The 26,012-nt window shown below is 42.1% G+C and overlaps 1 protein-coding gene across 2 annotated transcripts in view; it reads right to left on the bottom strand.

Annotated features, from left to right (window-relative positions):
• Nucleotides 1-984: 984 nt before the first annotated feature.
• The window catches only part of LOC121281242 (protein KIBRA-like), a 173,261-nt gene continuing 148,233 nt past the window's right edge, over nt 985-26,012 (bottom strand). For both annotated transcript variants that reach the window (XM_041194065.1, XM_041194066.1), the window contains 2 exons: nt 14,435-14,562; nt 985-12,340 (listed from right to left, as the gene is read on the bottom strand). In XM_041194065.1, coding sequence (XP_041049999.1) covers nt 12,274-12,340; nt 14,435-14,562 — 195 coding nt within the window. In that variant the 3' untranslated portion in view covers nt 985-12,273. The remainder of the gene's footprint in view (nt 12,341-14,434; nt 14,563-26,012) is intronic.

Raw genomic sequence — 26,012 nt, 5'->3', positions numbered from 1 at the left:
GACATCACTGCAAGAGTTCCTCAGGGCAATGTTCTAAACCCAACCATCTTCAGCTGCTTTGTCAATGACTTTCCCTCCAACATAATGTCAGAAGTGGGGGTGTTCACTGATGATTGCAGTGGTCAGTTCCATTTGTAATCCCTCAATGAAGCAGTCTATGCCTGCATGCAGCAAGACCTGGATAGCAGACAGGTTTGGGCTCATAGGTGGCAAGTAACATTTGTACAACATAAGTGCCAGGCAATGACTATCTCCAAGAAGAGTCTAACTACCTCCCCTTGACACTCATCAAAATTACCATTACCAATTCCTCCATCATCAACATCTGAGGAGTCATCACTGACCAGAAACTTGACTCGACCAGCCACATAAACATTGTGACAAACGAGCAGGTTACAGACTGTGGAGTGACCTACCTCCTGACCAACAATCCCTCTAACTTCAGTTTGCTATGCATAGCCCTTGTCACACTGCAGTCTCTTTAAGATTGATACATGGCCAAGCCACGTGAACACTTAAAGGGAACGTTACTTGTGCGTGTTTGTTCTCTGCATGGCACATTCCTGATTGCTGTGCAGCCACACACCCATGCAGCTTAGAGGGAACATTGTTCATGACTCCCCCGTCTTTCCTCATCTATAAGGCACAAGAAGCTTGACACCATCCAGGACAAAGCAGCCTGCTTGATTGGCATCACATCCACCACCTTAAACATTCACCCTCACCACCACCGTCATACCATGGCTGCACTGCGTACCACCTACAAGATGCATTGCAGCAATTCACCAAGGCTTCTTCAGCAGCATTTCCAGAAGGGCAAAGGCAATTGGCATAGGGCAACACTTGCAAGCTCCCAACAAGTCACACACTATCCTGACTAGGAAATATATAATTGTTCTTTCAGTGTTACTGGGTCAAAATCCTGAAACTACTCCTTACCTAAAAGCTCTGTTTAAATTTCAAAAATTAGATCACTCATTTCACTTTTTTTTCTAAAATATGTATTTATTCAAAAATCAAGGAATTGATAAAGAACAAGGTTCATGACATCAGACATCATCCAAATACATCATGTACTAGGAAGGTAAGCTACACTTATTTACAGACTTAAAGTTTTGGTCATGAATAAAACAATGGTCATTTATTGCTGGTTGTGTGGCATGTTCACAACTGTCAGGTCATATAGTACAAACTCATAAATGAGATGATAGATGAACCTTGCAACTTTCATCTGATAAATCATGATTAAGATCAAAGCTGCAAACAAGGATTATTTTGAAATTACAAATCAGAAAATTAGGATTCCCATCTTAATCTAAGTACATTTTAAAATTTTTTTTATAATAAACACCCCTGCATTCTATGAAGCAAACTATGAAACTGGTGTTAAAACAAATAGGGAAAAGGGTCAAAACATTCTCTGAAGGATTGTAATGGGGGAAAATTGGTTCAAAAGTTCTGTTCTTTGCACAATCCAAGCAGTATATGAACATATGACTTTGTGCAGTTTGAATACTTAAAATTCTGACCAAAAGCTTTAAGCTGAAACAAGTTTAGAACAAGGAAACGTTCTGAAAGGTAAGGACAGAAACAGATGAAGGGAAGTTCTTCCTCTTAATGCAAAACAGCTGCCAAAAACTGTTCAGTCCAAGATTTTAATGTAATGATCTTCACCACAGGAAGAGTAAGTGTAAATGACAAGGAGCTTCATTCGGTGATTACAGATATAACTACTCAGTCTTACAGCAATAAAAATGTAAGCTCTTGTCTTGCCACAATGGTAATTGAATTTATACCCAAATATTTCCAGTAACTGCCTTCTGGTACATCTGAGTAAGGAAATGCAACAATCCATGATCCAGTAGCTCAGGCAACAGTTCTTCTTTTGTTCTGAATTATCATAACTCTGAAAAATGTTCTACAATTCACAATAAAATTGATTTGATGATGCTAGGAATAAAAAGGTGCAGTTGCAATACATTTCATCATTAGTGGGATTCCTACTTCATTTTTGAGAAAGTTTTCTTTAGCCAAGGTGCAAAACCCTTAGAATAGTAACACATCTAGCTCATACATTTACTTCTTAAACTTGATTATTCAACCAAATCTAGTTCTACAAACAGTGCTATCAGTGGAAAAATGTGAAAGCAGGATGGTTTAAAAGGAAGATTCACTGACTTGTGCCAAGGAACGATTGTGTTATCCCTATACACAAGTATATTTTCAATAATATTGCCTCTTTGCATTGGTACCAAACAAAATAGCACATCAAAGACAATTTGTTTACAAGAACGGGTAATCTATTGGTGGTACATTTATGCCCTACTACTGTGACAATGGCTTTCTTCTCATATTGTCATATGCATGCTGAAATAAAAAGTCCTGAAAATTGGTAGGAATCAAATCAAGATACAGCATTTCTTATAGGTCATAAGGAAGCCCGGATTCACTTAACGGGAAATTAACTGCATCTTAATATCACAGCATTGCAAGTTCAATAATATGAGGCAGAGGTTTTATTGTTCTAATGTAGGACAATATGAGAAATGTAGAAAGAAAAAGATATAATATGAGGGAGAGAGTTTAGTGTATGTAAGTGAACAATTTCCCACAATTTGGGAACTAATATTTCATGAAAACTGTCTGCTGAATAACTGCTTTATTCGGTCTTTTTCCAGTCCGCACAAGCTGAAGTTGTAAATCAAGAATGTAAATTCTTGACACAGACACAGATTAAATGCATGTGAAAATGCAGTAATATGCTAAATTCAGAACTAAGCCTCATTATTTTCTCGCACCAGCAGTTACAAATCACAATCTAGCAGAGTCTGTGTATTACATTAAATATTATTAATTTTGTCCAGTTTTTCATTCCCATTGATCCAGTTGTTTACCTTTCCCAATAATTTAGATTATTGTTAAAGATTACACAGCACTACTTGAAGAGCACGATGTAAACCAATGTCCTTGCCAACATCCCTCTCAATTAACACCACCAAAATAGATTAATGGGTCCAAGAGCACAATGCTATGGAGGCTGGTTGTTGCCAGGTCTTTGAGGTTAGATTGGAGAACCATAAGTGGGTGAGGTGAACAAAAATGCATTAAAGGTGAACTAGATAAATATGAGGGAGAAAGGAACACCATTCCTTAGGGTTAGATAAAGAGAGGTGCGAGGTGGTTTGTGAGGAGCATAAGCACAGGCATGGACCCAATAGCCTGTTTCTGTGCTGCTATGTAATTCTATGTAGAATGTCTATACACAAAATGGCAACTTATATTTGCTTATAAAAGACATGGACTGCTTTTCAAAAATAACTACTTGTATGTGAAGTGGTTCTGGACATTTCTGAAAGATGTAATAAGTCGCTACATAAATTTCTGTTCTTCCTCGAAGGGGTTGCACAGAAGTTATCAGACATGTTCACAAAGCCATTTCACAAGGGCAAAGTATGCAGAATAATTTGAAGGATGTGCGTGATCATATTTTCACCTCACCCAAATAAAATATTCCTAAATGCCCTATGGACAGAAATCACACGTGAACAGTTCAGAATGGTGATGGTGGGTGGCCAGGGAAGATGTTTATTGACTGTATGCTGAGAATTTGACTCAGCACCAGCATTAACTGAAATTTCAAGGTCTGCGCTCCAACCCAACACATTCAGTCCACCTGTACGTAGGAACATGATTAACTGCAGTTAGAATTTAATGTGATACTGACAGATGCCTGGGGAGTGATATTTGTCCTAGTTTTACAATGTTTCATGAAGATGGAATGTATACTTCTGCACTTTTTTTATTGTACAGGCCCCAGAAGCAGCAAAACAGTTGTACAATAAATGCTTTGTGTAGGGCATGAGATTTCTTTTGAAGAGACAGAGCTACCTTTGTTAAATTTGAGGAAGGTGACAATTTAGACGCTTTGTGATTTCTGAGGCAATTGTGTGTACACAAGCAATATAAAGAAAAAAAAACATGTTCTATTCTTCTACACACATTTTTCAATTGCTTTGTTCGATCATTACTGCTGACAAAAGGTTCAAGGGGGTTTTCCACTGAATAACACTTGAGCAATGTTGAGACTGACAATCAGGAAAGGAAACTCAACAACCTATCTCTGGCATTTAGCATTCTCCATTGAATTCTGAAGCCAAATGTTGGAAATTATTGCAGAATACCATTTTCCCTTTTTACCTCAGTGACCTGGATTTTGTAGTTTTACAATGAAATTTTTCAGCTTGGGGAGGATGTTACGGGCCAAAATTTCACACCTGTTTGGGTGGTATGAACCACTGTTGCCAGTAAATACAAAATGAAACAAAAATTTAGTAACAAATTCTAATCCCCTTCTACCCCTCTCCATAGATTAAAAAAAATCAAACTCCAAGCAAATTCACATATTGGATAATAAATAAAAATCACCAAATCAACACTACAGAAATCAAAAATGTGACTGAATATTTCTATTATTATTGTGCATATTATCAGAAAGATAAGTGACAAAAATGTAAAACAGCAGCCTTTAACATTTTAACTAAAGGAGAACTGGAAACCTTTTTAAAAAGTGATAAATTTTCACTTGACTCGCTAGCACAAATCTTTTCAAGTGTCATAAACTATGCTCTAATGTGCCATCCCTTGTAGGAATCCAACTATCTCACACAATGGTCAAAATTAGCAAGCATGAGATTATCCACAATTATATAGCAATGACCAAGTAGCAAGTCTTACAGAGTGGTTTCTGCCACACCAATGAACATTACCGTTAAGACTGGGACTTGTGATTAAGCTCTGTGGAGTCCAGTCTACAGAGTCATTTCACTATGCTAAGCAATATGAAAGAATTACCATCATGTAAGAATGACAGCAGATCCTACACAGGGGTGAACATTGGTCAGGACACTTAATATTTATTTCAAGGTTTCTCCCTACAATGGGAGTTCAATTCCTACTGCTTTGCACCTGGAGCAGATGACACAAGTCTCATCAGCTCTGCTTAAAAGTTGCTACCCAATCCTTTCCTCAGGAAATTGGCTCATAAGTGAATTCATAATGAAGCAGTAATAATGATATATATGAAATGAACACAAAAACTATAAAATAATGTTTATTGATGATTCCTCTTCCCCCAAAATTGGGAATTTATTCTCTCTAACTAGCTATTCTTTTAGATCAGATGTGCCCCATTGACTGATAATGAGGAAATATTATCTGGCACATTCACTGTAAATTTTGTAATCACATTTTTCTTTGCATCACTGTACCATAATTCAGCTATTTTTGGGGTCTTAAATTGCTCTAATGCTGCTAACATAAAAACACAATCCCTATATTTTTTAAAAGCACATATATGATGTCAAACTTACAAAAAAAACTCTTCTCCTGCCTTTTTTACTTGAAAGAACTTTAATGTGGCAACTTCGCTGGAAACGCAATGTTTGCATTGATGTTCAACAGATTGGCCAGGCAAAACATCACTTTGTGGAACTGAGATATGTTTCAATCTCTCTTCTCTATACTTAACCAAGAGCTTGGAACACTGCATAAGCTTGAGGTATTCCATTTAGCAGGTCAGTGAAAGAATAGTGGCATTCATTGTACAGATTAATGCAATTAAACTGTCAGTTCAAGGATGAGATTCAATCTGGTTCCTTGGGTAGAAATGCCATAATTTAGAGAGGGGAGGAAATCACAGAGCTTATTAAGGTCAGTACAATCTCCAAGTCCAACAGTGATTTGCTGTAATAAAGGATATTTAACCATTTATTAAAAAATGAAAAATCAGTTACACTTTTAAAATTATAAAACCTTCTGCTTTTTTGAAGACCTGGCTCCATTTAAAGTATTACAAATTTTGGAAAGTTGGTCTTAATATACTACTGGGAACCAATCCAGTTAGTCCACAATATATACTGTGAAAGGGAAAAGAATGGTGTAAGCACATTACTTTGCTGTTTTGTGGAAAAACAGACATGTGGTCCAAAACACCAGATTGATGAGTAAACTGTTGCAATTTAACACTTTTTTATATAAAAAAGGTTGTGTTCTCCTTAATAACTTCATCAACTGTTGCTTAAAGAGGAACAGAATTAAATTTCAATGATCACAAAGCTGACTTGGAAAGGAATTTTAACAACAGACTACAGAAACACAACTGGTAATATGGAAAGCACTTTTCCTGCAATTAATCTGGGATAGTTGCCACATAATGTCAGCAAGTACCTCTCCTAAGAGCAAATCTTGAGATGAAAGCACACCAATAAAATCACCGCACAAAGGTAGTTTCTATCACTTTTTCTGACTTTCTGAATTGGCTATAATAATTTTTTTCCACAGTGCTGTATTAAACATTTTTTTAAACAAAAGTAAAATTTGTATCATTTAGATTTGGCTATTTATATTCAATTTAAAAATGAATCCATCATTCCAGTTGGAATGGTATAGTTGCTGCAGTTAAAACACGAGTGAATCAGAAAATCTGTTTGGTCCATATGGTGCGGTGAACACTAGTGCCAACAGCCATAAAGAGTTTAATCGTCATTTGTGCACAAACTGGTGTTTCCATTTTCTAATTCCAATTCAGTAAAAGTAAACAAGTCAGCATCAAAAAACACACTTTTAAATATCAAATAGTTCAGATTTCCAAATGTGGCTCATGGCTACAACATAAAACACAGTATTTTCTTGGGATTTGTGTTTTTAAAGTCATGCTATAAATGAGGCAATTGATGATTTATTAGGATCGAGTTTGCTGGCTTTCTATTTTCAGCGAATGGTTAGTTACTGTCCAATCATGTGGTATAAAGTAGTAACTCTAAAGTATCCATGCTATATCACACAGTGTACTACTATAAAACTACTTTAAATAGTCTATCAATGAGAAAACCACAAACAACGAATCACAGTGCAATGTTACAGTATGGGGATGTTTGGTACAGATAGGCGAATGTGCATCATTTCAAAAGCGAGTCAAGCAACAAGTTATTTGGTATTGTTATAACGAGGGCCAGTATATTCAGTTCTAACTACACATATGCAATCTGGCCCCAGATCAAATAGAAACAAATTCAGTTTGAAGTAACTTAAAATAGACAAAGCGTGGTGAATAAGGTCAGTGAACTACAAAAGCAATTAGTCATGTGGAAATATGATTTAAGTTCAATAATGGACATGTGGCATAAAAAGGTGAGGACAGGGCGTTTAGTATTCATGGATACAAGGAGTTGAATTTTTAGTGGCCCGTGATAGTGGAACTGGAGGCAGGAGAGTCTGAAAACAGGAGGAAAATCCTGTCAGGCTGAACCCATGACACTTTCTGAAAAAGAGTCATACTGACTCGAAACGTTAACTCTGTCTTTCTCTCCACAGATGCTGTCAGACCTGCCGAGATTTTCTAGCACTTCTAGTTTTTGTTCCATGACACGTAACTGTCTCCACAGGATGAGGGAGTAGTTGGATTGTCTTTGGTAATCATTACCTACCTGACCGTAGTGGGTAACCAATTAAGCCCCCTTAAGGGCTTAATTACTAGCACTCTGCCAATGCCAAGTGGATTTTCGATCCACACATGGGATACATGTCACATCAGGAAACCATCTTTGAAACCATAGCAGCCTCCCAGCAGCAGGCCAGGTTGATATCGGAGGCCTCATGTACTTGGAAGCCTCCACTCTGAAGATCAGCTGCAACTGAGACAGTGTGTGCACTGTGAACACTTTTCCCCTATCTCCCTAACCCTTCTGGTCTTACTTACTTGATTTGTTGCTGGCAATTGGGAATGGTCGCAACCTCATGCCTCCCTACATACTTCAGCAGCTCCCACCTCAATAGTAGGCTGCCAACTTTTGATTGTTTTCAGCCTTCCTACTGGCTGTCCACACTTGGAAGCCTGCATCCCTTAACTGAGTGGGCTCTGAATTGACTACCTCTTTCAATGTTGCGCTCTGGGTCTGCTACTGACATTTGTGGTTCCTGACCCACATTTCAACCCAATAGCAGAAAAAGGGGCCCTAGAATGAAAAATTAGCCCAAAGTGTCCAGAAAAGATATAGAAGGGAAAAAAGGGAGGTAGGGTGGCAGTAATGTTTAGGGAAGTCACTGTAATGTTAGAAAGAGATGTCCTTGAGGGGGCAAAGTCTGAATCCATTTGATTAGAGTTGAGAAGCAAAGTGTATCAAAAATCAAAAGCTAGGGCTCCTTGGATGGCGAAGGGTCTAAAGAATATGAAGAAATAAAAGAAATGAGTATATGTGATACTCATCAGATGAATTCTTCAAATGAGAACCAGGCCAAGTCCAATAAGTTGAAAGAGGGAATGAAGAGGGAAATAAGACTAGCAAAGAGAGAATATGAGAATACAATGGCAGTTAACATAAAAGGGAACTGAAAAATCAACGAACATGCAAATAGTAAGCGGGTAGTAAGAGGTGGGATGGTACCTAATAGGGATAGAGGTATAGAGCAACATAGAAAGCTTAGAGTTATAGAGCAAGTACTTAATGAGTACTGTATTGGTGTTTCCTAAGGAAGAGAATGCTGACAAAATATAGGTAGAAGTAGAGATGGTAGAGGTAATGGATGGGGTGAAAATTGATAGGCTATATATATATATATATATATTTATTAGAAAGGTTGGCTATCCTTAGAGTGGATAATTTGCTTGGTCCAAATGGCTTGCATCCTAGGTTGATAAGCGAGTTAGAGATAGCAGAAGGTTTGCCATAATCTTCCAATCTTCCCCAAATACAGGGAGGTGCCAGATGACTGCAAAGTGTCAAATGTGACATCCTTGTTCAAGAAGGGACATAAGGAAATTACTGGTAACTACAGGCTGGTCAGTTTAAATCAGTGGTCGGTAAGGTTTAGAAACAATAGCCAAGGGAAAAAAAAGAACCAACAGACATTTGGAGAGGTTTGAGTTAATTAGGGAGGGAGAGAAAGCATGGATTTATAAAAGCCAGATTGTGTTTGACCAATCAAATTGAATTTTTTGATGAAGTAACAGAAAAGGTTGATAAAGGAAATGCAATGGATGTTATCTATATGGATTTAAGAGAGTGTTTGACAAACTGCTGCATTAAAGGTTGGTTAACAAAATTAAGGCTAATGAAATAGGAGGGTCAGTGTCAGCCTAGAAAAATTGGCTTAAGAACAGAAAACAATGAGTCACGGTAAATGGTTGTTCTTTCAGACTGGAGGAGGGTAGATAGGAACATTGCCAAAATTTGCTGAAACTGAACATGAGGCAAACAGTGAGCTTGATACCAATCGACAGCAATAGGTCACAGATAGGCTAGCAGAATGGGTAGACAAGTGGCAGATATAATTTAATACAGAGAAGTGCAAGGTGATATATTATGGCGGGAGGGATAGGGAAAAGCAACATATACTTAATCTCAGTTCTAAAGAGTGTGCAGGAACTGAGGGACCTGAAGGTTTATGTGTACAGATTTTTGAAGGTGGCAGGACATATTGACAGGGTAATTAGCAAAGTACAAGAGTCCTTGGGCTTCATAAATAGGTTATGAGTACAAAGGCAAAGAAGTTATGCTGATCCTTTACAAAGTTCTGGTTAGGCCACAACTAGGATATTGCATCTGGTCACCACACTTTAGGAAGGGTGTGAAGATCCTTAACAGGGTGCAGAGGAAATTTACCAGAATGGTCCCAGGGTTGAGAGAATTTACCTACAAAGTTAGGTTGGAGAAGCTGAGATTTTTCTCCTTGGAGCAAAGGAGGTTGAAGGGAGATCTGATAGAGGTGTACAAGATTATGACAGGTTTAGATAAGATAGACAAAGAAAGTTGTTTATTAGCTGGTAGTACAGAGGTTAAGAAAGGTTAAGGTTTTGGGTAGGAGATATGGGGGGTGGGCTGTGATGTTAGGAAGAACAATTTTATGCAGTGAGTGGTAATGACCTGGAACTCGCTGCCTACAGTGGTGATGGAAGCAGCAACAGTCAATGCTTTCAAAAGGAAACTGGATAGGCACTTGAGGGAAATAAACATGCAGAGCTATAGGGTTTGAGCAGGGGAATGGGACTTACTAGCCTGCTCTGCAAAGAGCCAGCATGGACATAATATCCTCCTTCTGTGCCATTATGACTTAGCCATTACCCTCATCCTCCAGGGGCAGCCTAGCAATGGTCACCATTAGCTATGGCGCTGCTGAGCCTTCTGCCCTGATTGAACCACAGCTCTTGGGGCAGGTCACTATCCTTAATAGAATGACAGCACTGATAGTGGCCATTTAATTGGCTGCCACCAGCAAAATGCAACCCTGGGTCCCGCACCCACCAAAGTGGAGTTACCCCAAACTTTTTCACCCAGCTGCAGGACTTCTGCCACTTACGCAAGAGTGCAATCTAAAATTGACCTCAACGCCTTCAAGCAAGAACATGCAAGCTTGTCATAGTTCTTGTTTGATATCTTGTGATCCCCTGCCAGGTGTGCATGCCTATGAAGATGTGATTGCATTCAATGATAATTGTCTAACGATGAACAGTCCATCAGCACTCTTTTCCTAAACTCAAGTATGAAGAATAGCCAAATGCAAAAGATTGTTCTGAAATGTTGGTTTCCCCACAAGTATATCTCAGCACAGTCACCATTTTGAGAAATGGAAGAAAAAGATTTGGAAATCATGGGGAACATAAGAAATAAAAAGAGCAAAAATACCATTGAGTTACTTGGTTGTGCAATGCAGTGGCAATAGTTCTATTTTTTTCTTTTTTTTTGAAAAATCCCATCTTCTACTCAAGTGCCTTATGGTGCAGAATGTGACAGCTGCCCTCTGGTCCCCTAGAAAGAGGTTTTCCTTCATGCATAATCTTGGCCAGTAAGTATGGGAACATTATTCAACCTAGTCAGAGAGCGAATAACAATGAAACCTAATCCTGTCCACATCCATGTATGAGACAAAGCAGTCTGGAGCAACACCCCGAATGGTTCTTCCTTTCTGTAACACAGAAACTCTGAAGCCAATCGTAGTGCCATTGGGCACCATGAAAGATGATATTAATCGGGGATCAATCTTAGGAGTTTTAAAATTTTATATGGCATTGTTTCTGTCATGCTCCCAGAGCTGTTCAACTGAATACACAAATGCATTATACATAGTTTATCTGCTGTCTCAAGTTTCCATTGTTTCTCAGCTGTGGAATTGTTATACTCTGTCATAATATATATGTTTTGTTCCAAATACTGAAATTACCTATTTGAGCTTGTCTTCTACTTCACCAAAAATCAATTATAAAATGAGCATCATCTCCTGACCAGCTCATAAATTCAAAACCGTTAATTAATCTGCATCATTGTTTAATTTCAGCAAACATGAATATTATTAGTACCATTACTCAAAATGTTTATTGATGCTGGAATTTTCTGTGCCTATAACTCTTGCTTACCTGCAGCTGTTGGCAAGTAGTAATAAGCACAGGAGAGGTACTCGATGCTGTTAAACTGGCATTAGCTCTTACATAAAAATTATTTTTTAAGACTTTCCAATTTTCCCCAGCTTCAGCAAGAAGAAAGCAGAATGAACACAGTTAATTAGAGAAATAGTACCATATAAATGAAGTTCTGCAATCCTAACCATCATGTACCTGGTCCTAAAAACCGACCATTCAGTGTCAAAACTAGATTTTTCTCTCTTAAATAAAGATCATTTAACCTGCACACAAATACAGTACACATTGTTTTAAAACTACACATTATTTCCAGAATTAAATTTTCCTAAGCTTTATAAATATATACTGGAGAAAATGAAGGGGGCTTTTCTTTTCAATATTAGATAACAGACTATTTTCATAGAAGAATATAGAGCTTCTGTTTAGGTACCTCAAGACAGTGACATCACAAACAATACTGAATGTTATTTAATCACAGTTTCTAATTGGTGCTTCAACTCATCTATTGCAGCTTAACATTTATAAAACTAATTACTGTACAATAAGCTGAAAGCAACATTTCCTTTTGAAAGTATTTTCAATTGATTTTGTTCTTGATGTCTTTTTTTACAAAAATGCCTGAAATATAAACTGTACAAATTAGTTTAACATCAATCTATGCTACATTTCCTCTACAAGAGTTCAACATATAATTGAAGTGTAGATTTGTATACATTCAAACATTGCAATGACTTCAAAAAGTTTTCTAAAATTTACAAAATATATCTGTACCATCACAATACACAAACAACTTCAGTTAAGCCAAATTTTTAAAAATCAGCAGTAAGAGAGAGTACTGCGAGGAATTCAAGGCTTTGTGCTGATCATACATCATCAGCAGGTAATGGAAGGATACCTCCCCTTCCTCGTGTGAAAAATGCCATCTTCTCCCTGTAAAAATATGCACAAATCACAATCAAAAGTCTAGTTTACAGTAAGACAAGTTCTTTCTGCTGGTGTGTTCAGTAAAATGTTTAATACCCACTTCTCAAAAATTACAAATATGGAATTAACTGACTAGGAATAGCTTCAGCTCAACAAATAAAACTCCCTTTCAAGCACAGAAGTGTTTGAAAGGTAAAAGAAAACAGGTGGTGCTTCAATAGATGTCACCAAAGGGTGAAGAGACACAGGTTCATATTCTGACTCTAGCATTAACAGCCATAGGACTGTGAAAAAGGTACCAAAGTAGAGCTTTGCACTGATTATGAGGATGAAGGGAGAAATTAAGAGCGAAAATAAACAAGGGAATTTAGCTACTGAGTCACACTTCTGCATCTCTTAACCTAGTATAAAAGTGTTAGGAATCTTCAGCTCTCAATGACGTTCATTTTTTATTCATTCATAGGATGTGGGCATTATTGGCTAAGCCAACATTTATTGCCCATCCCTAATTGTCCTTGAGTAGGTGGTGGTGAGTTGTCTTCTTGAACCACTGCAGTCCATGTGCTGTAGGTACATCCATGGTGCTGTTAGGGAGGGAGTTACAGGATTTTGACCCAGTGACAATAAGGGAATGGTGATATGTATCCAAGTCAAGGTGGTGAGTGGCTTGGAGAGGAACTTGGTGTTCCCATGTGTCTACTGCCTTTGTCCTTCTAGATGGTAGCAGTCGTGGGTTTGGAATGTGCTGTCTAAGGAGCCTTGATGAGTTCCTGCGTCTTGTAGATGATACACACTGCTGCCACTGCTCGTTGGTGGTGGAGAAAGTGAATGTTTGTGGAAGGGGTGCCAGTCAAGCAGGCTGCTTTGTCCTGGATGGTGTTAAGCTTCTTGAGTATTGTGGGAGCTGCATTCATCCAGGCAAGTGGAGAGTATTCCATCACACTCCTGACTTGAGCCTTATAGATGGTGGACAGGCTTTGGGCAGTCAGGAGGTGAGTTACTTGCCACAGGATTCATAGCCTCTGACCTATTCTTGTAGCCACAATATTTATGCAGCCAGTCCAGTTCAGTTTCTGGTCAATGGTAATCCCCAGGATGTTGTTAGGTGGGGGATTCAGCGATGGTAATGCCATTGAATGTCATGGGGTGATGGTTAGATTCTCTCTTGTTGGAGATAGTCATTGCCTGGTATTTGTGTAGCATGAATATTACTTGCTACTTGTCAGCCCAAGACTGGACATTATCCAGGTTTTGCTGCATTTGACATGGACTGCTTCGGTATCTGAGGAATGGTGCTGAACATCGTGCAATCATCAGTGAATATCCCCCCCACTTCTGACCTTATGATGGAAGGAAGGTCAATGATGAAGCAGAAGATGGTTGAGCCGAGGACACTACCCTGAGGAACTCCTGCAGTGATGCCCTGGAACTGAGATGATTGACCTCCAACAGCCATAACCATCTTCCTTTGTGCTAGGTTCGCTAGGACTCCCTGACGCTACACTCAATCGAATGCAACCCTGATGTCAAGGGCAGTCACTCTCACCTCACCTCTGGAGTTCAGCTCTTTTGTTCATGTTTGAACCAGGGTTGCAATGAGGTCAGGAGCTGAGTGATCCTGGCAGAACCCAAACTGAGCTTCAGTGAGTAGGTTATTACTAAGCAAATGCCACTTGATAGCACTGTTGAAGACCGAGGGTAGACTGAAGGGGCTGTAATTGTCCAGATTGGATTTGTACAGGACATATTTGGGCAATTTTCCACATTGCCGGGTAGATGACTGAGTCGTAGCTGTACTGGACCAGATTGGCTAGGGGTGCAGCACGTTCTGGAGCACAAGTATTCAGTACTATTGCCGGAATACCGTCAGGGCCCATAGCCTTTGCAGTGTTCAGTGCCTTCAGCCGTTTCTTGATATCACGTGGAGCAAATCGAGTTGGCTGAAGACTGGTATCTGTGATGTTGGGAATCTCTGGAGGAGGTCCAGCATCACAGTTGAGGGAGGAGGAAAAGCAATTAACTTGAAAAAAGGAGGGAAAAAAAACACAACTGTTCAATGCAGCAGGTGAAATATTTCCCATTGTGCTACTTAAAACTCACCAGAATGATTGCATCTCTAGGGGCTCTTTCTGACTCTGTTCTCGTAACTTGTGCACCTCTTTAGATGTTTTCTTCATAAGCCTTTGAACTTTGTTCTCCTGTTTCTGTTGTTCTTTTGTTTGCTCTGCCTGGTGTAATGAGAAAATGGCACTTTTAAAACTTATTTTGTTTAAACTGAGCTGCATTATATCAATGGAAGCTACAGTAGATCCCATCAATAAAATTAGAAAAAAAATAATTGGGAACCCAGTTGAATAGCATTTGCATGACAAAGATCTAACAGTTCTGAGTCATTTTTTAATGAAAATCCTAGTAAGCAGCAATTCTCCATGGTTCTGTTAACCCTGTTATTTCAGTTGAGTGAGATAAATATGTTCTTGAAGTTTAAAGATATCTATCCAGTAAATGGCATGAGAAACAGTCTTAAGGGAAGAACTGTATCCAAAAGAATAGATCGACCAAAACTTTAATATATAGAATATAGGTTATAATTTTGTCTTCACCATATACCTTTTCTCACACCCAACAAAAAGCAAGTCCAAAAAACAATCTCACACATTCTATGAACTGATCTTCTGTGCAAACCAATGGGTATGCCCATGTTGCTTCAGAGAACAATTGCCAATTGGTAAAATATTAAACACATTGAAAGTCCAAAATTAACGTTGAGTTGTTGAAATCAGTCCAAATCATACAGCAGTTTTGAACCAGGCCTTGAAAAGGTTAATTGGACAAATTAAATCAGTTCAGTTCCCTAGCCAAATAATTCTCACAAGGGGAGTAGTCTCCTGATCACCTACTTAATGGAATTAGGTAAACACCCTAGTTACGGAACTGTGTTTTGCTACTAATATCACTACCATTTATACAGTGCCATTAGTGTGGAAAAACATCCCAAAGAGCTTAGAGATGTATGGGGGAAAAATGGAGGCTGAATATTGGGATTAGGGCATAGTGGTCAAATGGTGGTACAAAGGGAGGAACAATACACAAGAGACTGGAAACAGGAGATGGAAAATTGGGGAAAAGGGTGACTTGGCCAAAACTCTAACCATGTAATACATCATGGGCTGAATTTTCTGGCTGGCTTGGGGGGGTGGGGTGGAGGGGCAGAGCGGGAGCGGGTGTGGACCCAATCACTGCCCACGATCAGGTCCGTACCGCCATTTTATGCAGGCAGGCCAATTAAGTCCCGCCCAACAAGAATCATTGCTCCCAAGGACAGTGGGATTGGGCGGGTGGCGATGCGTCTGCAAATGATTGCCGGGTACAATAGCAACCGGTTTTAAAAAGTTGCTGCAGCGTTTAAAGGCTGCGAATTATGGCCAGTGGAAGGGCTTCCCAGAGCCCTGCTGATGAGCAGGCCAGGCAGGAGGGGGCAGCACGGCATGAGGTCCTGGTACCCCAGGACGGGAGGAGGTGGCCTCCCCACATGACCAAACCTGCCTGGGAGGAGGTGGCAAAGGCGATGAGCTCCCGCAACTTGGTGCGGTACACCTGAGTCCAGTGTCACAAGTGCTTCAATGACCTGTTGCACTCAGGAAGGGTGAGTACCATGTTGGCATTGGTCACTTAACCCAGCAGGTAGGCTTTCCCCCTGGTGAGAAGACACTGGACCCTGCAATGTCCCACTCTGGTTGGGCTGGGCCATCTGCGAAGAGAGTCCAGGTACAATTAGCACTAATCAATGCTCTTCTCCCCTTTTCAGGAAAAGAATGTACATAATGCCGCCGAGCGGTTGAGGACTGGCAGCGGGCCGGCACAGTTAGCGATTCTCAGCCATTTCGAGCAGGAGGCCCTAGATTTGGAGAGGCGCCATGCGATGAGGCTGGGTTGCCATGGGCAGGTATGTTTGTCCAGCTGTGAGGTCACCATTGTTCTCCCAGCAGCCATGGCAGTGCTGAATGTTCAGTGATTGAAGTTTGCAACATGGCTTGACCGTCACTTATGGAAGGATGAGCGCATAATGATCCGAGGGGCAGGGATACACATTGACATTGGGTCAGTTAACATGGAGACAATGTCCTTGTTCTTCCTTTCAGCATCAGCAGGGCAGGGCCGGGAGGAGCAGCAGAGGTCCCCTCTCACACCTCAGGGCCCTGAAGTCTCATCAGCGTCACACCATCTCTGCCAGGCAAGCACTAGCGCAGATACTAGCACCTCGGTGAGAATTGGAACATCAGCTAGTGTCCCGGGGAATAGCAGTGAGGGCACTTTACAGTCGGAGGACTGCAGGGGACTAGGCACATGCTCAATCACTGCCTGATGACGTGTGCTAGCTGAAGGATCGCTGAATTAAAGCCTCCCGGGTGTCCCTACCCCCTTGGAGTATGCCCAGGTTAGAGTCTACCCCCTCAGCATTTCCCTGTGCATGCTAATCCTCGGACTCACTGCTACACTCATCCTGTGCATTCGCAGCCAATGCATCTACATCTTCATTGTCCACAGCATCCCCCCTTTCCGGTGCAAGATTGTGGAGAATGCAGCATGCAACCACTTTCGACACACGATCTGGGGGGTACTGGACTGCGCCCCTTGAGTGGTCCAGGCATCGGAAGCGCATCTTGAGAAGACCAATGGCTCTCTCCACCACAGCCCTTGTGGAGGCGTGGCTCCTACTGTACTGCTGCTCAGCTTCTGTTCTTGGATGGTGGAGAGGCATCACAAGCTACCTTCTGAGGGGATAGCCCTTGTCACCCAGCAACCAGCCATCCAACCAGGCTGGAGCACTGAAGAGCCCCGGCACCTGGGACTGTCTGATGATATAGGTATCGTAAGAGGCCTGGGTACCTTGCACAGACTTGAAGAATCAGCATCCTGTGATCACACACTATCTGCACGTTCATGGAATGGAAGCCCTTCCTGTTGACGAAGGCACCGGGATCACCTGCTGGCGCCTTGATGGCCACAAGAGTGCAGTCTATTGCACCCTGGGCGCGGGGGAAGCCAGCAATGGCCACAAAGCCTCTGGCTTGCTGTGTCAGGCTTGCCTGGTCCCAGTAGTACAGAATGAAGGTCAATGCATGCCTGAACAGAGCGTCTGAAACCTGCTTGACACAAGTGTGGACAGCTGATTGGGAGACACCACAAAGATCACCCACCAAGCCCTGGAAGGAGCCAGAGGCATAGAAGTTGAGGGCAGCTGTGACCTTCAGAGTCACTGGCATGGGGTGTCCACCAACACAGTTAGCGGAGATTTCAGGCCCAATGATCTGACAGATATAGTTGACTGTCTCCCTTGAGAGACGGAGCCTCCTTCGGCACAGCACCTCAGACATATGGAGGTAGCTGCTTCGCCGCCTATATACCCCGGCAGCAGAATAGTGGAGTCTTCTGCGGCCCCTTCTGCCTTGGATTACTTCTTGGCCCTGCACCCCTTGTGCCTGTACCTGACCTCCCAAAGGTGGCTCCCCTGGAGGCTGAATGTGCACACCTGGCCTCCTCTCCCTTCCAGCCCTCCCTTCCTCCTCAGAGGAGATGCCTCCAGTGGAGAGTTCAGGTCCCATTCTCAGGCTAAGGGAAGGCTTCCTGAAACATGCAGGCCCAAAAGTGATTCCTCACTGCAAAGTGCTGACCTGAAGGTTGTGAGTCCAGACCAAGCAGCTGGTATGCATTTTGAAGTATTGCAGATCACACAAGTAAGTATCAGTAACTTTGAAACATCAATATTTGACAGAGCACACTCGTGGCCCCATTGAGCCCTCTTATACCGCCCGTAGATGAGGTTTATACAAATGTGTCCTACCCGCCTGCCCGTTGTGCCCAGGCGCTGACCCAGAGATTGCACGGGCACTGAAAAGTTGTGGTCGATTAGCGCCTCAAGGGCTTTAAGTGGCCTGTTAATTAATGGCGGGTGCGCATCGGAGAACATCGTGCGCCTGGCCAACAAAATATTGCGATGCGCGCGGTGACTTCGGGACGCTTGCCCGACGTCACCGCGCGTCATTTTACATGTGTGTGTGCCGGGCCCACCCCCCGTACACCAATGGGAAAATTCTGCCCCATAAGTATTAAGATTCTTATATTCATAAAAGATTCGTGTATTTGAGACAATAGTCTGTAAGATAGAAACACTTTACTCAAATAATAGATGACAAAATTGTAATATATAGAAAAAATGTCAACAAGCACTTGTGACATTTGACCAGTATTGTCTGTGTTCTGATGATTCTGTGAAGCATGTTAATTATTTATAGCACTTGTATATATTTGGGACTATTCAATCAAACCCATACGATGGCTGGTAATCAACAGCAACAAAAACAGAATTACCTGGAAAAACTCAGCAGGTCTGGCAGCATCGGCGGAGAAGAAAAGAGTTGACGTTTCGAGTCCTCATGACCCTTCGACAGAACTTGAGTTCGAGTCCAGGAAAGAGTTGAAATATAAGCTGGTTTAAGGTGTGTGTGTGGGGGGCGGAGAGATAGAGAGACAGAGAGGTGGAGGGGGTTGGTGTGGTTGTAGCGACAAACAAGCAGTGATAGAAGCAGATCATCAAAAGATGTCAACAACAATAGTACAATAGAACACATAGGTGTTAAAGTTAAAGTTGGTGATATTATCTAAACGAATGTGCTAATTAAGAATGGATGGTAGGGCACTCAAGGTATAGCTCTAGTGGGTTTTTTTTTTATTTTATATAATGGAAATAGGTGGGAAAAGGAAAATCTTTATAATTTATTGGGAAAAAAAAGAAGGGGGAAACAGAAAGGGGGTGGGGATGGGGGAGGGGACTCACGACCTAAAGTTGTTGAATTCAATATTCAGTCCGGAAGGCTGTAAAGTCCCTAGTCGGAAGATGAGGTGTTGTTCCTCCAGTTTGCGTTGGGCTTCACTGGAACAATGCAGCAAGCCAAGGACACCTCCCTCCAGCAGCACCGTTGTACCCTTTTTCAAAGCTGCGCGTGCCCCCAGTTTCATTTTATTCTTCGGCTCATCCGACGCCTCAACAAGAAACTTTTTCTGTTTCTCTCAAGTGCTAAGGAACGCAAGCTCCAACAACTCATCGACACCAACACCCATCTAGGACCCTCCACCCCGGCCTGTCCCTCCGTCCCCACCCCATCTTCCAATCCCAGCCCCAGCCGTGTATTCACTATACCCCCTGACCTTCCCCTCTCCGATGCTGAACGTTCAGTGCTCAGCAAAGGACTTAGTTTCATACCCTTACGCCCTCACCTCAATGAATTTCGGGCTCGGCATGATACTGAACTCTTCTTCCGCCGTCTTCGTCTCCGGGCTCACTTCTTTGGGCAGGAGTCCTCTCCCAGTTCAACGGATCCTTTTACCCATCTTCAATATTCTCCCTCCACCTGGACCCCTCCCTCTGGATTCTTACCTTCTCTCGATCTTTTCATTGAGAACTGTCGGCGCGACATTAGTCGTCTCAATTTCTCTGCTCCTCTCACCCATTCTAACCTGTCTCTCTCTGAACTTACTGCACTCCATTCTCTCAGGTCCAACCCTGACATTGTCATCAAACCCGCTGACAAGGGTGGTGCTGTTGTTGTCTGGCGCACTGACCTCTACCACGCGGAGGCTGAGCGTCAACTCGCAGACACTTCCTCCTACCTCTCCCTGGACCATGACCCCACCACTGAACATCAAGCCACTGTTTCCAGGACTGTCACTGACCTCATCTCCTCTGGGGATCTCCCTCCCACAGCTTCCAACCTGATAGTTGCCCAACCTCGGACGGCCCGCTTCTATCTCCTACCCAAAATCCACAAACAGAACTGCCCCGGTAGACCGATCGTCTCAGCTTGCTCCTGCCCCACAGAACTCATTTCTCGTTATCTTGACTCCCTTCTCTCTCCCCTTGTCCAGTCCCTTCCCACCTACATCCGTGATTCCTCTGACACCTTACGTCACATCAACAATTTCCAGTTCCCTGGCCCCTACCGCTTCCTCTTCACCATGGACGTCCAATCCCTCTACACCTCCATCCCCCACCAGGATGGTCTGAGGGCCCTTAGCTTCTTCCTCGAACAGAGGCCCGAACAATCCCCATCCACCACTACTCTCCTCCGTCTGGCTGAACTTGTTCTCACGCTGAACAATTTCTCCTTCAACTCCTCTCACTTCCTCCAAATAAAAGGTGTGGCTATGGGTACCCGCATGGGCCCCAGCTATGCCTGTCTCTTTATGGGGTATGTGGAACATTCCTTGTTGCAGTCCTACTCCGGCCCCCTTCCACAACTCTTTCTCCGGTACATCGATGATTACTTTGGTGCTGCTTCATGCTCTCGTCAGGACTTGGAAAAATTTATTAATTTTGCTTCCAATCTCCACCCCTCCATCATTTTCACGTGGTCCATCTCTGACACTTCCCTTCCCTTCCTTGACCTCTCTGTCTCAATCTCTGGTGATAGACTGTCCACCAATATCCATTACAAACCCACCGACACCCACAGCTATCTCGACTACAGCTCCTCACACCCCACTTCCTGTAAGGACTCCATCCCATTCTCTCAGTTCCTTCGTCTCCGTCGCATCTGTTCCGATGATGCTACATTCAAAAACAGTTCCTCTGACATGTCCTCCTTCTTCCTTAACCGAGGTTTTCCACCCACGGTCGTTGACAGGGCCCTCAACCGTGTCCGGCCCATCTCCCGCGCATCCGCCCTCACTCCTTCTCCTCCCTCCCAGAAACATGATAGGGTCCCCCTTGTCCTCACTTATCACCCCACCAGCCTCCGCATTCAAAGGATCATCCTCCGCCATTTCCGCCAACTCCAGCATGATGCCACTACCAAACACATCTTCCCTTCACCCCCCTTATCGGCATTCCGTAGGGATCGCTCCCTCCGGGACACCCTGGTCCACTCCTCCATCACCCCCTACTCCTCAACCCCCTCCTATGGCACAACCCCTTGCCCACGCAAAAGATGCAACACCTGCCCCTTCACTTCCTCTCTCCTCACCGTCCAAGGACCCAAACACTCCTTTCAAGTGAAGCAGCATTTCACTTGCATTTCCCCCAACTTAGTCTACTGCATTCGTTGCTCCCAATGTGGTCTCCTCTACATTGGAGAGACCAAACGTAAACTGGGCGACCGCTTTGCAGAACACCTGCGGTCTGTCCGCAAGAATGACCCAAACCTCCCTGTCGCTTGCCATTTTAACACTCCACCCTGCTCTCTTGCCCACATGTCTGTCCTTGGCTTGCTGCATTGTTCCAGTGAAGCCCAACGCAAACTGGAGGAACAACACCTCATCTTCCGACTAGGGACTTTACAGCCTTCCGGACTGAATATTGAATTCAACAACTTTAGGTCGTGAGTCCCCTCCCCCATCCCCACCCCCTTTCTGTTTCCCCCTTCTTTTTTTTCCCAATAAATTATAAAGATTTTCCTTTTCCCACCTATTTCCATTATATAAAATATAAAAAAAAACCCACTAGAGCTATACCTTGAGTGCCCTACCATCCATTCTTAATTAGCACATTCGTTTAGATAATATCACCAACTTTAACTTTAACACCTATGTGTTCTATTGTACTATTGTTGTTGACATCTTTTGATGATCTGCTTCTATCACTGCTTGTTTGTCGCTACAACCACACCAACCCCCTCCACCTCTCTGTCTCTCTATCTCTCCGCCCCCCACACACACACCTTAAACCAGCTTATATTTCAGCTCTTTCCTGGACTCGAACTCAAGTTCTGTCGAAGGGTCATGAGGACTCGAAACGTCAACTCTTTTCTTCTCCGCCGATGCTGCCAGACCTGCTGAGTTTTTCCAGGTAATTCTGTTTTTGTTTTGGATTTCCAGCATCCGCAGTTTTTTTGTTTTTATCTCGGTAATCAACAGCATTGGCATGACTTGTTTTTTTTAAAAATATGCTTTTTGCAGAACCAAGAATGTAGAAACTGTTCATTCAGAACATAGTTACAGAATCCATTTTAGGCATAGAATCTTTTAAGGGCCTTTTTTAAGCTCACAAATATAATAGAGAATAATCATAAACTATAGGTCAAGATTTATCCACCAGTTTTTTTTAATGCTTGATATCAGAATTTATGTTTCATAAAATTTGAACATGTTTAATAGTATTCCAATTAGCTGAAACTATTCACATACGGTGCTGGAACATGGGATATCAACAAGTCATCTCTATGGCATTAGCAGTAAAGAATTCTCTACGAACAGGAAGAAATAAATGTGAAAAATTGGCCAAGATCATTGATTGTTAAGCATCTTATGCACTTGAGTAAAGAATCGAACAACCACCTGACAGTTCTACAAATCAGCATACAGTGCTGTACAATACATGCAGTACAGTAAATCCCCATTTTAAATTGCCTCACTCATGGTCGCTCTGCTTCAGCATCGTAAATATAATGGGGCTGGTATGTGCATTAACATCAGGGTTTCTACTTTAGCGTTGTTTCACGCCAGGTCGAATTTAGTGTCACATGACCCGGTCGGTGTCATTTTGGAGTGGCCTCGCCCTCTCCTGATTCCTGACTCTCTCACTTGCCGACCCTCCTGCTCACCGCTACCCTCCCTGACCCTCCTGTTTGCAGTAAAACTCACTCCCTTCTTCTCTCTTTATGCCTGTAGTAATTATAGTTTTGGAAAATGTTGGATCATAACTTTAAGAATAATCCTGTGCTTTAAGATCACATGATCTGTGTAGACCAATGTGTTAGCAGCATGGGGAACCTCTACAGAGAAGGGAGACTTCTTTAGTTATGGAGTTTGATGGACACGTGTAGTTGCTACTGCTGTCTTGTAAATGAAGCTAAATGTTTACACTATGACAAGTTTCCTGGAGATCAACTCTATAGCAAACTGGCAACAAGGGTGGGATCAGATTTGGTGCTGTACCTTACCCAGCGATTGTGAGTATCTAAGTTCGTTAAAAATAACAGAAGATATAGTCATCCAAAATGCCACAGTTTGGCAGAATCAATCCCTTTGAGCTAGCCACAAGCAAACAAAATCACGGGGCAACAGAAGAGGAGAGTGATCCTCCTGAGTACTTGTAGGAGCAAAACACACAGTTTGATTCAAAGCTTGACAGTCCCCAGTGCCCGGATTCGAAGACTTTCAATGAACTAGTAGACCTCATTAAGGGACATTTTCAACCCAAGTCCTCAGTCACAATGCAGAGGTTCATTATTCAACATGAAAGTTGGGAAGACAGCGCCAATATTTGTTGCAGTGCAAGTGAATGGTAAACCATTAAAAATGGAAGTAGACATGGGAGCTTCCACCACTGTAATAGGAGAACATATTTTCAAATATCTAAATAAAGGTGATCAGCAATTAAATTTGGAACAAACATCTGCAAAGTTGAAAACATACACACGCGAAGAAATCCAAGTAAAAGGTATCACCAGAGCAACTGTTCATTATAGAAACCAATCGGCTTATCCACCAGTGATGGTATTGAAAGGCAGTGGACCAAGCCTTCTAGGGCAAAATTGATTGAGGGAAATCAATTTTGATTGGCCAGTGTGATTTCAAAAGGAAAGTGGAAGAGTTCCTGTCTTGAAAAAAGAACAAGGCAAGGTATTGCAGAAGGAGCCTGGAGAATCCAAGGACCACAAAAGGGTGGAAAAGGAGTGTGTAAGGACTCAACAACCTGAAGAAATGAAGACTATCTTAAACGTCGACATGGAAGAACAGAAGAAACTCAAGGAGACCCTGCTGAATGACAGAGTTCAAGACAAAGCGAGTAACCTTTGCAAAGAAAAGGAAAGCCTGTTGAAAGACCTTCACACATTACAAGATTCCCTCAGGTCAAAGTTTGTGCCTCTGGAAAAGTAGGAAGAAAAACAGGAAGAATTGACACCTCTCTGAACAAACTGAAGAACCAATTGGTAGAGAAGACGCAGCAATGTTCAAGTTTCCAGGAAGCCAACAGATACCAAGAAAGAGACAGAAGAGCTGAAGAATCAGCTAAATGAAGCTAAAGAGGCTTTGAAAGTAAAAGTTGTAGAACTTTCCAAGAGGCAAACAGATAATGAAGTCTTGGGTGACTCAGCTGCTGAACTAAGACAAGTTGAGATTGCATCTGAGAGAAGTCTGGTCAACAGTGAAGTCGAAAAGAAGGCTGAGACTAAATTCTGTGGTTAAAAAAAGACAAGTAAAAAGATGCAGAATTACGGATGAGGCGTCGTTTTCGGACAAGACTGAGTTTAATACTTGCCAATTTGGAGGGGAAGGCGGAGAAAAGTCAAGGGAACCAAAAAGCAAGCATGATTGGCATAATCATGAGAGACAATTTACTGTTAGAGAAGCAGTATATGTGAAGAATTTCGAAGGAGGACCAAAGTGGTTACCAGGTAAAGTAAGTTCAGTGACAGGACCATTGTCATACCACGTGGAAGTGGAGGGTCGGATCACTCGTAAGCACATGGATCATTTAAGAAAGAGAGATACCACAACAAGATACTGTTCCACCTGTAACCATTACTGAACCACTGGTTCCTGTTGAAGATGCTCAACCAAGGACAGACATGCCTGATGTCTCTAGAGGGAGAGGTGGCAAGCAGGAAGGGAGGTAAGTAGAAAGAATTAGTATATTTCTTTTGTATTTTTAAATGTATTTTATTTTATTACAAGTTATTTCATTTACAAATAAAGGAATTTAGGAAAGTACAGTATTTCAGCTTACAGAGTATAATGTTTTAATGCTTTTTCTGAGTGGAAGACACTGAACTGCACGTGCCTAATGAGGTACCGAAGTTCATGTGGTTCCGGAGAGTGTGTTTCCTATAAAAGAATCTGAAGTTGCGGAGCTGCGATGTTCCGCATGGATCAGGAAACTACCTAAAAGACTGAACTTGTAACTTCATGACCTGAGTAAATATTGTGTTGTCATGAGATAAATATCCTTGTAAATACAAAATATACAGAAAAGTTAAAGGGGGTGGAATGTAGTAATTATTAGTTTTGGGAAATATTGGACTGTAGCTTTAAGAATAATCCAGAGCTGTAAGATCACATGGTCTGTATAAACCAATGTGTTAGCAGTGCGGGGAATCTTTACAGAGAAGGGAGACTTTTTTAGTTATGGAGTTGGTGTGTAGTTGCTACTGCTGTCTTATAAATAAAGCTAAATATTTCCACTAAGAAAAATTGTCTGAAGATCAATTCTGTAACAATGCCCTTCTCCAGAGCCCTTGCTCACAGCGAGGGTTTGGGAGATGGAAGCAGTGAGTGAGAGGGTTGGCCAACAGGAGAGGCAGCCAGCGGGAGGGAATGTGAGAGGAAAGCGGTGAGCAGGGGAGAGTTGGGAAGTATGAGGGTCGGCTGGCAGGAGGTTGGTCGGCAGTAGGTTGGTCGGCTAGAGGGAGAGGTGGCGAGCGGGAAGGGAGGTAAGTAGAAATAATTAGTATATTTCTTTTATATTTTTAAATGTATTTTATTTTATTAAAAGTTATTTCATTTACAAATTAAGGAATTTAGGAAAGTACAGTATTTCAGCTTACAGAGTATAATGTTTTAATGCTTTTTCTGATGCTGTTAGGTCCTACAGCACCTAACTGCAGCTCTTACATTGGGTGTAATGGAAAAAGCTGATTCACTTAAAGTTGTACTTTTCAGGAACACAACTACAATGTTA

This window comes from Carcharodon carcharias, chromosome 8 (genome assembly GCF_017639515.1).
Source record: "Carcharodon carcharias isolate sCarCar2 chromosome 8, sCarCar2.pri, whole genome shotgun sequence".
NCBI lineage: Eukaryota > Metazoa > Chordata > Chondrichthyes > Lamniformes > Lamnidae > Carcharodon > Carcharodon carcharias.
The sequence above is the reverse complement of the archived record's forward strand: the minus strand, read 5'-3'. Positions and strand labels throughout refer to the sequence as shown.